Genomic DNA, 15,707 nt, shown 5'->3' with positions numbered 1-15,707 from the left:
ATACATTCACAATATGTACAACAGTGGTATAATTTCAGGGTTTTGGAATATCCAACAGAAAATCCAAGCTAAAATTTTTCTTTTTTTATATGTTCTCAATTTTAACATTTATCATTGATTTATTAAATTTGATATTATAAACGTTTTAATTTTTAATAACAATATTAAAATTAGAAAAAAATAAGAAAAAAGGGTTGCTCTCACAGGTTTTTCTCCCAACAGCAAATAACAGAAAGTCGAAAAGGTTTTTAATTAAATCCTGGACTCCGAAATATTTGTGATCTGTTGCCGTATTTACAAAAAACACTTGATAATAATACTGAGTACTTTTTCAATAAACATTGAGAATTTCCTTTAAGCGGTATGCAATTGGACAGGAGAATGTTAAATTATTTTCCTTAGCCTATGTGTGAATGATGAACAAGGCAACATAGCTTTTAAGAAACTCCATGTTCAGACTTAATAAATCAATGACTATTAAAATAATGTTCAATTCTTAACTCCTTTCTAGTGTTACATATTTTTTGTGTATACTATGGGCAAAGAAAAATAATTTCAGTAACAGAAAAATTGCCGGAGAATGACAAATCCAATTTTTTTTCTTATACATATAGAACAGGAATTACGAGAAATGTGTATGTTATTATCAGCGAGCATTTCGGTAAGACGATTGATAATATTAAAATCTACCAACCCGATAATGAACAGAACGGTCTATAAGAGTTATACATTACTCTCGACACTCGCTATCATTTATATTGATTGACTTGACAAAACTTGACTAGGCTGGCCAAACAGTGCTTGGAAAAACTGTAGCTTTATTTATCAAACCAGTTCTTTTCATCTTAAGACAGACAAGGTTATTAGGTTATTTTGGAAAATGTTTTAAACAAAGTTTAAATGCCGTATTTTTTGCTAAGCAAGTTTGATAAATCGGACCTAAATTGCATGGGTATATGATTTTATAGTTGGCATAATATTATATAGGTACCTTATAATGGAATTTTCTCATTTTGTATTTGGAAGTAACACGCTTTCAGTGTTGTAAACATAATGCCCAGCTTTCCATTGGAAACTTCATCCTCCATTAGGTCTTCCACAAACTGGATCTCAGAACCAAGATGACGAATCCTATAATAAAGAAGATAATTTCAGAAATAAAAAATTATAAGATAAAATAAAAGTTTAAAAAACAAATTAAAAAAAGAAAAGGAAAAAGAGGAAAATTAAAAAAGAAGAAAATGAAAAGAAAAAAAGAGGAAAAATAAAAGAAAATGGAAAACTGAACTGAAGAAGATGGCCATCAAGATACAAGGATTTGTACTTTTGTCAATGTTTCTATCAAATATCTGGGTTAACTGTTTCCAACATTATCATTATAAAATATGGTATCTAAGGAAGCAAACAATAAAATGTATAGAAATATAAATTTATTGAATATGGAATTGACTACACTTTCAATTCGATCGATTTATATGATATACAATCAATAATAATATTGTGTAAATTATTACAATGGATAACAAAGATCAAATTAAGAGCCGTGCTAAGTACATAGGACCAAGGCTAATAAAATAATGCTCTATACAAAAGCAACAAAAATTAGACGACACTAAATAAATTTACACGTACTAAATGCAGAATTAATTTGTTTTAGAAAAGAAGGTTGAAGAATGATCTACTGAATAAAGTCCAATTAAATGAAAAAGAAGGCACTTAAAGTGTTTTGTAATAAGAAATGTCTAACCGTGCTCTTATAACTATATATTGGAAAACTGGAAACAGGTCATCCATATTCCATATATGGTCAGCTGCATGACCTTTCACCTCTTTGTCCATTGCTTCAAAAGTCCTCTCAATTACTAATAGCTTATCATGTGGAGTGTATGAGGTACTGAAAAGAAAATATCATATATTGCATTTTCTATTGGTGAAATATAAAATTTCATAACATTTTCCTCTCAGAACAATATTTTCCGGAAGCAGGTAATATCGGTATAATAATTTGGAATTTATCATTATCAGTAACAGGCTCACAGTATTCCACCAAATAAAGATTTTTTTTGAATATCAAAATTCATTGAATAAGAAAATACCAGTATTGTAAAGCATTTTTGCTAAAACCGCCAACAAAAGCCAGACAAATTATTTGTAATAGTATTAAAACATCGTTTCTCAGGAAAGTGTCCCCAAAATAGAGTGCTCTACTACTGTATACTTTCCACGGAGTTTTCAATGATTGGTGAATGATCAGTAACTGAGTTATGATAAGCAAATTGTGAACCCCTATTGGTTTGTGTTACTGGATGTACTATGATGGCCATTGAAAGACTGATTTGTAGACTATGATTTATTTTAGTATTACTTGTTTGGACTGTGTTATACTATGTGTTTACATATTTACTATTATATTTATGTCAACTTCATCACTGCTTACTTGATGCAATAAAGGAAATAAATAATAATAATAATACAAAGGAATTCTGTCATTGGTTGGTAAGAAGTTATGTTAAACTGTGACATTTTCACCAGAAACCATACATTTTTACATTACTTAGAATAATTTTATAAAACTATGTTTGTATCGAATTAAAGAGTATCTATAGTATATTATGCTATGCTGTTATGATATTATATATAGCAATACTGCTGTATATTTAATATAATTATTAAAAACCAAATGTTACTGTTTTAATCAATATGAATCAAATGTAGACCTTGTCTGGCTAGGCCTAATCTATTTAGATGTTATATAAATAAAACAAAAAATGAATGTTTTATATTCGAGTAATGGTACAAATAATGGCATTTGGTGAATGAAAGGTTATATATCATCTCGGCTTCACCTTATTGATATATAACCTTTCATCATTCACCTCATGCCATTATTTGTACCATTACACTCATATAACATTCATTATTTGTATATTATTAAAATGGAATGATACCCATTCTAGTCAAAATCTTATAATGCCAATTTTTTTTTATTGCCAAATCAAACCAATTTTGGTATTATTCATTCCATTTTTACTGTCCTTTTATACCTTTTTTAATATTTTACTATTTTATATGACTGTATTTTAAATATTTTTATATTTTATGTGTATAGTTTATCTTTTTTTGTTTTTTTATACATATTTTTGATAATGATTTTCACCAAATGAAATAAATGAATGATTATATCAATAAGAATTTTTTCACAAATATCGGTAAAATTTCAGTGAGCAATCTTGCAATATATTATTAAAAAACTGGCTATGCACATAGTGGCTGTGCAGTATGTATAGTACACACAGCTGCTAGAGCCAAGGCATATTATTATACACACAAAGAATATGTTATGACATTTAATCTATTATTGACAATATAATAAAGTTAGTGACATTAAACAAGTAAGAATTTCACAAGATGGCGATACCAGAAAAGCTGATGACGAAAATATATTCAATATTAACTTGAGATATTTATTTTAATATCAGACAACCGCCCAGGAGGGCCGATCAATTTGATCAATATATCCATTTGTCAATATTATTGGGTCTTACCTTAAATTACGTAAATTTTCAACAGCCTCTTTGTAACAAACATCCACTGTTTCAGAATATCTCTGTAAATATAAATGTAAACAAAAAATTAGGGAAAGATAAACAATGCAGTATAGCTGGTAACCAATTATTTACCTCCACCAAGGAGGTATGTAATCGGTAGCGTGTGTTTGTTTGCTAGCAGGATTACTCAAAAAGTAATTACAAGATCTTTACCAAAATGAATATACAGATAGATATGTGGTCAAGGACCGTTCCATTCCATTCTAAATTCTGGACCACTTTTTGAGTATACTTTTCAGACCTGCTAGTGTTAAAAGATAGGACAGATTTTTTCAAAAGCCGGCGAGCAGTCTTAAAGTAAGAAGTAAACTGAAATTGCATTTTCTCAAGAACTACTTGTCCAAAAAACTTTATTTTTGTACAAGAGGCAAGAGTTATAATTTGTGATTTGTAATTTTAAAACATAATTTGATTTAATGTGCACGTTTTTTAATGCGAGTTGTTTAAAAAACCTATTTCTTTTCACATTCACTCGTTTGAAGGCTTGTTACATAACCATTACACCAAACTCGCATACACATGCTTGTACTTTGTAGTGAAATTAGCCTAAATCACCAACAGCATTAAGACACACACAAATATATATATATATTTTTTTTACCGGAGAAATCTTATGTAGGAGAATTTTACAGTAGACGGAGGTATGCACTCTCGGAGTGGCTTTCTAGCTCTTAAAGTTTATGATAAAAGGTTCCATATTCAACAATGATATCATTGAGTTGTTTTATAACTACTGGCTGATGCCGTGGGTCCATAAACATAAGCCTAATACAAATTAAATTAAATTTGATTTTTTAATACTTTTGATAAAACTTTGTAAAGTTTTAAACAACGCTTTAGGAAATATTGAATAAATTGATGACACTAAGGGTCATAGAAAATGAAGAAGTGACTAAATTAAATGGACTAAATGTAGGCTACAAATAAAGGGATGATTGATTGAGTGAGTGAAAAGACTAGATCAAAGAAGAGTTTTTAGAGGCCATGTAAGGCCTAACCTTTCCCACTACTGGGAGTAAAAGTATTTATAAATAGATGAATGAAAAGGAAAATGACTGAATAACAGTAAACAACGTACCCTTGTACTTTCCTGGTCTGTTTGCTCTGGTAGCAGCCAAAGGTTCCTAGTTTTAAAAATTCAAATAAAATATAAACTTACATACTTTAAATTCATGGCACTCAGTGATAATTGGTGGGTTCATAAAAGTAGACAACTAAATATATACACATAAATAGGATTTACCTAAAAAAATATATATATAATTAATAATTGTTCTATTTATATCAAACATAATATCCTAATATTTAAATTATAATTTAAACATACAGTATGTCCCAATAATTGTACGTTTTATGATTATTTTATCTAATGTAAATTGAATACAATAATATGGAAGTGTAAGACAATAAACGTGGCTTATTTGTTAATTAAAATGAGAGCAAACACCTATATATTTGACACCACAAAATCCTGTACATTAAATATAGATTTTTAAGAAAGGTAATAATATAGATGCTCTACAGATCAAATACTCAAGATAATAATCATTCAGGTGTAATCATCCAATTATTGATTATAGAAATATAAGCTTAATTTAATATTGATTTTAGCATACAGATCGTAAAGAATGGGGATGGAACAATAGGTGAAATATGGTTAGTCTTCAAATCGCCTTGAATATCATTTTGATGAATAATTCAATTTCTTGAGTAGCTCATTATTAATTACCTTATTGTCTAGAAACAAATGGTAAATATGTGATAGAATTAAAAAATACATTATATATATTTCCTTTAAACTTGGGTAACTCATTAATAATGACCTTTATATTAGGAACAAATGAATTTAGAATTTTAAACATTCAAATTGATTAATTTTCTCTAACTTCGGTTGCTCATTAATGATTGTACCTTATTGCCTAGGAACAAATGGTAAATAACATAATATAATCAAAAATACATATTATTTAATTTTCTGTAACCTAGGTATCTCATAGTGATTGTACCTTATTGCCTAGGAACAAATAGCAAATAACATAATATAATTTAAAATACATATTATTTAATTTTCTGTAACCTAGGTATCTCATTAGTGATTGTACCTTATTGCCTAGGAACAAATAGTAAATAACATAATATAATCAAAAATACATATTATTTTATTTTCTGCAATCTATAGGTATCTCATTATTGATTAACATATTGCCTACAAACAAATAGTAAATAACATAATATAATTAAAAATACATATTATTTAATTTTCTTTAACCTGTGTAGCTCATTATTATTTGCCTTATTCTTTTTAACCTAGGTAGTTCAATTACATTATTGCCCAAGTTCTTTAATCAATTATTAATTTTAATTTATGTATTGTGGTATAAAAATATTTAAAGGCACTCAAGACTAAACAATAAAAATAAGAAATTGCAAAATATATTAACACCATAAATGTATATAGCGCCAATTTAGAAACGAATCAAAGGCACTGTGTGAGAATAAAGAAAGGTCAATAACAATTCTGAAAAGGCTCTATTTTTAAGTTATAATAATAATATTTATTCGGTCACTAATGAATAATATTTATACAAAGTATATTTATTTTGTTTTTTTGTTTCCTGTTATTTATCTGTAATTTTAATATAAATGTTATATATATTTTTTTGTTGGTGTTTGTTTTCATAGTGTAATTATATATTTTAAAATTTTATATATAAAATTTTTGTTTTAAATGTTTGTAAAAATTGCATTTGATCTGGTCCTATCAGGCCACCATTTGTATTTTCTATGTTGATTTTAATAGTGAACTAAAATGAAATATTTATTTTAATTATTATGAAAGCCTTTGACAACGCGAAATTATGTACAACTAGCAGTAACCCGTGCTCCTCACTGTCTTTTCTGCCTTAATATATGGTTATTCATTCAATCTTTTATTTCTGAATCTCTGGTCCATAGAAATAAAAATTACATATTATAAATGAAATAAAATAAACAAGACTACTACTACTCATCTCTGGATGACATTCCACCTGGAGAGCATCTTTGACTTATATAAGACATTGCTTATAATCGTTGACACTAAAACATTTTCGCTTGCATTTAGTCTACACATCAGGCCATATATTGAATTTCAATAATAATTCATAAAAAGAAGGAATTCTAAATTCCGTAAACATAAGGATACTTTGCATGTATAATAAAACGTTTTTTTATTTCAATGGTTTTAATATTTTGTTATTTGTGTTTGTTTGGGAGATTTGTTATCTATTTGCTCCTTTTGTAATTAAAGTGTGGTCTAGCAATAACCTGTGCTCATCATGGTCTTGTCTGCCTTAAAAATAATTTGCATGGGATGATTAAGTATTATAAAAGTGCAATACTGGATATTGTCCTTTGTGCTGTGTGAATATTAATAATCTGGGGTGAGCATCAGAAAGTGACGTCTGTTAATCAGTCGTTAGATTAAAACATTTTAATGATAAAATATAAATAGGAATTAAGTTATAGAATTAAGATGTGAGTATTGGAATAATAAAACAGACTTTAAAATCAACACAAAAAGTGCACTCACTACTCGAAAATTAGATGATGCGCTCGGACACAAACTTTTATACTTTGTGGAAACACGACTTTGGAATCATTTTATTTGTAGTGTGTGTTTTTTTGTTTTTCTAATAATTTACATTTTTTTAAAATGTTTTTTTTTATATTTTGCATTTTTTTTCGTGAGGTTTGGTATCTTTTTTGCTACTATTGTAAATACATTGTGGTTTAGATTGGTTGCTTTAGGCAGAGATAATTATTATTTAAACTATCGCGGATTCGAACTCGAACCTACTAAGCATTAATGTTGATGGCCACAGCGTTTTACTCACTGGGCCAAACCGTGATTTACAAAATACATTCTGTTTATAGGATAGGTGTAATTAATTAAAACTTCAACGACACGATCAGTCGATACGGTTGGGCGGCTGTCGAGACTAAACACTGTTTTAATTTGGCGGCTCGGCATTGTGTGTGTAGATCAGGCCATTGCGATACACAATGGAGAAGGTTGTGTAGTTGACGTTTGTAACGTAACAACACGCAAAAAATGGTCAAATTACTGCTATTTTTGCCTTTTTTTAGTGTTTATCCTTAAAATTTAGGACAGTGACATAGCCTATCGTGAGCGGCCCATCAATAAACATCATTGTGCAAAATGTGAGCACATACCTTTTAGTGGTTTTCGAGGAGATACGTGAAATATGCGAAAAATTTGGTAGAATAATTAGTAGTTTTATTTAATATTTCTTTGAGTCAAATTTGTGACAGTATTAAAGAATTTTGAAGCCATAGTAATTAGGAATATTGAAGCTGATATTGATTAAGGGTATCTAACAATACACAGAATAACATGAATTAGAAAAATGGATACATCAATAATTAATGAGATCTACTGTACATTGAATTGAAGTTCTTTACATAAACTTGTAAATAATTTAGTATTGTGATGTCACAAATTTTAAGATACATCAAGGCAAAAGATGATTAGACCATAAAGCAATTATTGCTCTATGGCTATACTGCAAGAAATATTTTGAATAAAAATGGCTACAGATAAGAATTTATACTAAATGAGGGCATCAGTGATGCAATATCCCACTTGTGTATACATACAAATTCACAAAGTATATATCTAGACCCATCCTTGAATAAGACAAAAAATGTGTAGAAGTACAGAAAAGTATTAATTAAACTACTACTCGTATTAAATACAAAAGCATTTCAATCATGCATGCCCCTCCCCACCATGCATATTTTCGTCGCATTCCCTGACAATCAAAGTCTTTGACAAATTATAATTTTAGTTTCATTTTCACAACCCTCTATCATAGTTAAATAAACATCAGGTCATATAGACATCATATCATATATATACCTAAGTTCATATATACCTAAGTTCATATATACCTAAGTTCATATATACCTAAGTTCATATATACCTAAGTTCATATATACCTAAGTTCATATATACCTAAGTTCATATATACCTAAGTTCATATATACCTAAGTTCATATATACCTAAGTTCATATATTCTTAAGTTCATATATTCTTAAGTTCATATGAACTTAAGTTCATATAGACTCCGGGTCATATAGACTCCGGGTCATATAGACTCCGGGTCATATAAACTCCGGGTCATATAAACATCAGATATATCATAACATGAGAATTGAATAAAAATACCATATTTAAAATTAACACATTAATTATCATGGGTGTGTATATTTTTCAACCTAGTAGGTGATGTAAGAGTGATATTTAATATTTCTCTGTACCGTTTCCATTAATCTCATGTTTTACTAATCTTTTTTTTATGAATTATATTTAATTTTATTTTCTCTCTTGTATAAAAAAATGGTTAATATTGATTAAACTGTATCGAAATACACACATATGGAATCCTTCTCTTCTACATCGTAGAGATGGAGTTGAAAACCTATTCAGCACTAATTAGCATACTATGGTGTTCGTTCAGTTGAATTGAATTAATAGATAATATATACTAACTTGTGTATCCCTAGGTAGGACATTAATGGAATGTCTGGCTGCTTGTTGAGACGGCAGAGACGATCCCAGTAACAGTCATCAGTTTGGTCATGGTTGAGTGCATACAACGCAAATAATGCAGGGTACAGGCGCGTTAATAGTAACGGGTGCATTATGCTTTCGACAGTTACTTGCACAGCCCTTATAAAAAACGAAACCAAAAAATAAATGAAAAGATTAAAGGCAAAATACTGAAAAAGGACAACATGCTTTGGGCTTGGGTATCAGTGGATCCATGTCAATTGAGATACAATATAAGCAAAAAGCTAAATCAAAAGTTAAAAAAAAGAAAAACAGCCAGACAGAAATGCCAAGTTTTCAGGAAACACTTTCCTTCACCATCTTTTCCTGTTATAATCTGGTTGGTTTTTTTGATTTTATAAACAATTATTAAAAAGTTCCGTACAGTTCATTTCTCATTCTGAATAAAATAAATGTACCGAAGATGTAAAATAAACAAACATGCTTAATTTGTAGACAAATAAGTATAAGTAATGTTTTAGTGAACACGCACATGGTAGTAGTTGACTGGTTTTTTTTAATTCGAGGCCCTAGTGATAAGACCCTTTATTTAAATGTAATTTAATGTAGATGCCTTTTACTACATTCCCTGGAAAATCATCGCAAGATCATTCATTCGTCACGATTTTGATCAACTTTTGCAGTAAAGTCAGAAGGCAAACAGCAAACTGACACTGAACAAGTTCTCAATCGACATACCAGTCGATTTGTGCAAGGGCATAGGCTATCAGTCGACATAGTGAAATAATCTCTATCATTTTATGGACAACGTACCTGTCAGTTTCGGCTGGAGGTTTACTTTCACTTGTGCGATTTTCGTCAGGGTTCATCATGCCGTAATCATAGTAATAAGACAGTTCAGGATTCGCATCTACATGTGGACTATGTGTTTTGGTTTCTCCATTGCAATTATTGTTACCACCAGGTAAACTTGGAAAGAGAACTCTAAGAAATTAAACAAATGAACCATTCCATAAATTAGAAAAAAAATAAGAACTTATGGTAAATTATGATAAAAAGAGAAACAATGCACTACCCAAGTTGCTCGTGGTGAATGTCCTATCGTGGACGGTATTTAGGCCTGGCTTAGCTAGGCTTATTTTTGTAGGCAATATTTGTTGAATGGCCAGAATATTTTCATTTCTTAAAGACCAGACTGTCTTAAATATTCTCCACATTCATTATTTGTGTAACTTTTTATTCTTGGATGTTTATTCTAATACAGTATTATAAAAAGAGTGTACTAACTTGACAATATCATGGAGTCTGTTGACAAATGATTTAATTTCTTCGACGGCATAAGGCAAAAGACGTCGATGTGCACCTATGCCGAGGTAGGTATTAGTGAATGCATGAACCAGGTTATCAATCAGCTTTCCAAGTGGATGTAACCTGGAGTTGAAAGCCTAGCAAACATAATTTTAACATAATTTTAACATAATTGATAATAACATATAAAAAAAAAGTACTGTACTTTAGCTACGATAAAGCAATGGTCGATAAAAAGATAATGGTATTTGTTAGTCATTTAGCAGTGAAAAAAACAACATTAACCAAATGATGTTTTTAATTTTTCCATAATTTTATATGTATATTGAGCCTACAGTAAATTGAACAAATTGGTATACTATACAACTTAATCACCATTTAATTTTGGAAAGATGAAAAATGAAAGCTGATTTAAATCAACCTAAGTATGTACACAAATTTTAGAAATCAAGGATATGTTGAAATATATAGGTATAAAAATGTTGTGGAAATTTCACTAAGCTCAATACTGTAGTAGTATTTTATGAATTTGAAAAAAAATAGTTATGGTTGTTTTAGTTGCACTATTTTTAAATTGAGACGTTTGACAGGCTGATGTTGCTCTAGTCATGCTAACTATAATTTTTACCGCAGGGTCTATAGTGGTTTTTTTTCTAGTGACTAGCGGTGCCAGTCTGACAAATGAATCTGAAAGTTTTGTCAAATAATAAAGACGTTGCAGACCAGAAAAAAGTCAAAGAGGGTGCTGTCACTTTTTTTACAAAGTTTCTTTCTTCTTTGATTAAATGTAAAACACTACTTTCATGAAATGAATGATCTATATTAAATGATTTCCTTTATGATGATTAGTATTTTGTTACTATAATACCTTTTCTAGATACCCTTGAATAGTTTTAAGATCTACCTCAGTCAACTTCTGTCTGTTAATTTTAGGAATCATGTCTAACCCAGCACAATCTACTCGACAACTAGGTAGTCCTTTGCCTTGCCTGTAAAAAAGAACAAAAGTATTAATTTATAAAACCTCCTATTGCCATGCTGTAAGTGGGATATTTATACCCGATTTTGGCTGCTATATTGGATGCAATGCAAGATGGTGTATAATGTTCAAGTTTCTTACACACATTCTCAGTACAATTGTAGCCATTATAATACCACATGTGTATGGATACGTGCAGTAGGGACAATCTAAAGTGACCCCAATTTTGGCAGCTAACTTAGCTCCAAAATGGCAGAAACCTCATATAAGCATTCAAAGTACAATTGCGGCCATGTGTATGGATATGTGCAATAGGAACAATTTGTAAAAGAACAAATGTACAATTTCTCTATCTTATAATATAGATTACCTTTCTCTCTCCAGTAGAATCTTAGCATTGTTCATTGACACTGCCACCATATCCCATGCCTTGTCTGTATCTTGTGCCACATTTTCTTGCCAGCCAATGGCAGCTCTGCATTGACCAAATAGATCCTCCCACTTAGATGCAGCATTTATTGTAAACTGCCCTAATTTTCTGTAAAACAAACATTTGTTGTTTAGCTTGTGACTCCAAGGACTAGGAAGCTACTGTACATATGGTATGGCCATACTTATCTTGTAACTTTATTGTCAAAATTGTTAACAATTTTGAGATATGTTTTGTACCTGAGTAGAATAAATAATACGATGTGATAACTATATAAATAAATACAAATGATACAAGTGACTATCTTGAAAAGTTTTTGTTAAATAAATTGCATGCTATGTACATTGGTGAAAATCTGAAACGGTTTGGGGATATTTTTCCTGTGTCAGTCTAACCCTTCCTGATCTACTTATAATGATGTCTGAATGTAATGGCAGATCAAAATTGATGGGTTCCTTACCAATTTTAATTTGAACTCTTTTAAAACCAAGCATTTCCAACAAGCCTTTTCATTATCCAACAATTTTTCCATTTCCTTTTTTCATGAATTTATGTAGAGTGCATTGAGTGCCTGCTTCTTATCTTCTTAATACATCAAAACCTCTGGCTACACTATTAAAATTTATGTGACAACAAATATGATGTGCCCATATATGGACATGATGTCATATCGCTACCATATATGGGTATATCACTACCATATTTGGGCACATCAAACTAGTTTCACAGTGTAGACAGAGCTTTAGTTGCGAAAACAACTGAGACAGGCTGAACATATTTTATACCGAAAAAAATGGCTAACAGCAGATTCATACATACAAATGTAAAATTAAGATTTTTAAAGACTAACGACCTATTCTGGTTTGCTTTCACATGCTCAATTTACATTTTGTAAGACTATTTTTTAAATTGTGTGAGGACAAAATATTAAATTTACCTTGATACATCGTATTCTTCAGCTGCCTTGCTAAACACACCGTTGACCTTCACTCCATCTCCCCACAGTCCAGTAAAAGAACCATTTATATAGTCACCATTTGGTAAAGTCAGTGTACCCTAGATCCAATTTACACAAAGGACTTTGAATAATGGTTTTACATCTTTTATTATTCATCATAATAATGATGTTTAAAAAGTAATACAAACAAGTTGGAAGTACATGATCAATCCTCTAAATGATCTATCTCAACTATTGAAAAAACTTGGATGTTGTTGATGGCAAACCCAGGGCTCCAGTTCCATTGATTAATATCTATACCATTCGGCCAAACAAATAACCTTCTGACATGATAGGAAAACAAATTTATGCAACCAGCCATCCACTTAAGTTTGAACCCTACACAAGATGATAGATACAGTAGCTGCTATTCTGGAACTCAGCTCAGTTGTTTGCAGTCACAAGTATAATATAATAACTTCATTGAAAGTACATAAATGTTGTAAATTTTCCTAAGAGGTTTCTAAGGTCCAACAAATTATTATAATATTATTTTTTGGGGCTTTTTTCTTCCTTTTAATTGTTTACCTATTAATATTCAACTTACCTTGCCATTTAGTGTGGGACCAGATGACAATTCTCCCTCATAACAAGTGCCATCTTCTGTTGCTAAAATACCAACACCCTAATACAAACAAATTCATATCAAAGATAGATCAATTTATTCCAAGCACTGTGTTCTGTCCCACTGCCATACTGCATTGAAACACCGGTGATCTGACGAGAACCGGTGTTAAGGAAAGTGGGCCCAGTTGAGTTCTCGGATGAGAGATTGTTCAGGAGTGTGACGGGTGCTGTATGGACCGAAGGGTAATGGTGTAATGATAGAGGAATCGGACTAACACGAGATATACATGGGTTCGAGCCTATCTTAACAATACAAAGTGTGTATTTAGGAAAGATGCCTTACTCTTATTGTCTCATCGTTTGGATGGGACATAAAGCTGGTGATCCTGTGTGCATGTTAAGGAACTTGGTACACTATTCGAAAATAGTAGGGATCGTCTACTAGTGTACTGATCTGGTAGGCGCTGCACTGCTGGCTGCAGTGGGCCCGTTGAGGGACCAATCAACATTTACTCAGTTTTCAGTTAAGGACAATTATTAATACTTTTGCTAATTACAATATTCATTTTTACAATATAATCAACATGTTAGACAATATGTAACCAGCTAATTATGATGAAATGATAAGATCCAAATACCAACACACGTACTGTGAGTTTATTCTGTGAAAAGTTTCCTTCATAATAGAGGCCTTCAAGAGTGATAACAAGCCCTTTTCCATGTCTGTACCCATCCTGCCAACCACCCATGTACTTCTCCCCTCGTTGACTGTCTTCCATAGCACCATAACCCTGCTTCTTGTCCTTCTGCCATTCCCCGATGTATAAACTTGAGGGGGATCTACAATCTAATACACCATGTCCGTGGCGCATGTTATCAGTGAAACAACCTATGTACATATCTCCATTATGGTACCTAAAGGAATATTGAAATAATAAGAAATTGTTGATGAAATATAAAATATAAGAATTGGTGCTATATATAATTATAAATAAATAAAAAATAAGACAGCTATGGTATAAAATCAAATACTTTCTAATTTTACTAGCATGGCATATAAATAAAAATGAGGCTAGTCAACCAATAACTACTGTATGTATAAGCCTCGGTGTCTAGTAATTGACTTGACATTTTAACGAAATTACCTTAAAACAGTGCTCAAATAATATACAAATAAGGAATGTTTATGAGTGTAATGGTACAAATAATGGCAAATGATGAAAGGTTATATTTCACGGAGGCGAAGCCAAGTTGATGACAAATATAAAACATTATTTGTTTTATAAAATAAAAGTTCCAAGGCCTACATTTGATTCACATTGATTAAAACAGTAACATTTGGTTTTTAATAATATATATTTACATGGATTTTAAAAACACACCTACTATAGCTAAAACTTGTAGGCCTGGCCTAATACTAACAGGCCTAGGCTAGGCCTACTAGCTAGGTTGAAAGGCAGCAATTGCTGCAATACCAAATACAAAACTTCGACAGGCAACTGGAACTCATCTACGCTTGTTGAGATGTTCCCAATAATTAATCAAAATCCTACAAACGATCTAAAGCTGATTTAAATGCCTTTTTGATCTTAGTAATTAGTACATATATATATCTCTCCAAAAATGTACTTCCATCGCGAAACCAGTCATAACATTCAATCGTGGCGAAAGTACAAAATAGGTGGCGCTGTTGTATTTCAAAAGCAATAGTATGAAAAAATCCATGAAAATGGATGGCGCTGATCGTGCCGCCTATACCCGGGCGTCGGGGAAGAGGAGGTAACCCCCGCCTGGGAGGTAATCCCAGACGAATATTCAAGTGAGAGCCTTGAGGGCCAAGTGTGGAGAAGGGTTCTATGTGAACAGTCGTTGCACATGGGTCAGTTGATCCTAAGCTATAGGGTAGTTCCTTTCCGAGCGGTGGCATAGGCCTCTCGTGCGAAAGGGAATTGGGTCAATATTCCTTAACCCGAAGGCAGAAGGCGCTGCCCCGTGCAGCCAGTGCTGCAAAGCAAATGAACTCGGAGACGCTGGCGGGAGCCACGGAATAAGTTGTCTTTTCTTTGTAATGGTCGGGCACTCTGGAATCGGTTCGCCCGGAGATAGGGGCTGCGGGCCCGTAAAGCACCGCGGCTCTTGCGGTGTGTGGTGTGCTTCCGTTGGCCCTTGGAAATTCGAGAGACACCGACTGATTATTGCCTCGGCTCGTACCCATAACCGCAGCCGGTCTCCAAGGTGAATA

General features: G+C 31.5%; 1 protein-coding gene across 2 annotated transcripts in view; it reads right to left on the bottom strand.

The window, feature by feature from the left end:
* Positions 1-506: 506 nt before the first annotated feature.
* LOC140040806 (alsin-like) overlaps positions 507-15,707 on the bottom strand; it is a 42,891-nt gene continuing 27,690 nt past the window's right edge. For both annotated transcript variants that reach the window (XM_072087021.1, XM_072087022.1), the window contains 12 exons: positions 14,116-14,380; positions 13,446-13,523; positions 12,839-12,957; positions 11,842-12,009; positions 11,361-11,481; positions 10,472-10,629; positions 9,998-10,168; positions 9,164-9,343; positions 4,687-4,732; positions 3,546-3,607; positions 1,748-1,894; positions 507-1,131 (listed from right to left, as the gene is read on the bottom strand). In XM_072087021.1, coding sequence (XP_071943122.1) covers positions 993-1,131; positions 1,748-1,894; positions 3,546-3,607; positions 4,687-4,732; positions 9,164-9,343; positions 9,998-10,168; positions 10,472-10,629; positions 11,361-11,481; positions 11,842-12,009; positions 12,839-12,957; positions 13,446-13,523; positions 14,116-14,380 — 1,654 coding nt within the window. In that variant the 3' untranslated portion in view covers positions 507-992. The remainder of the gene's footprint in view (positions 1,132-1,747; positions 1,895-3,545; positions 3,608-4,686; positions 4,733-9,163; positions 9,344-9,997; positions 10,169-10,471; positions 10,630-11,360; positions 11,482-11,841; positions 12,010-12,838; positions 12,958-13,445; positions 13,524-14,115; positions 14,381-15,707) is intronic.

The sequence above is a fragment of the Antedon mediterranea genome, chromosome 2 (genome assembly GCF_964355755.1).
Source record: "Antedon mediterranea chromosome 2, ecAntMedi1.1, whole genome shotgun sequence".
NCBI lineage: Eukaryota > Metazoa > Echinodermata > Crinoidea > Comatulida > Antedonidae > Antedon > Antedon mediterranea.
This window is presented reverse-complemented; position numbering and strand designations above follow the sequence as displayed.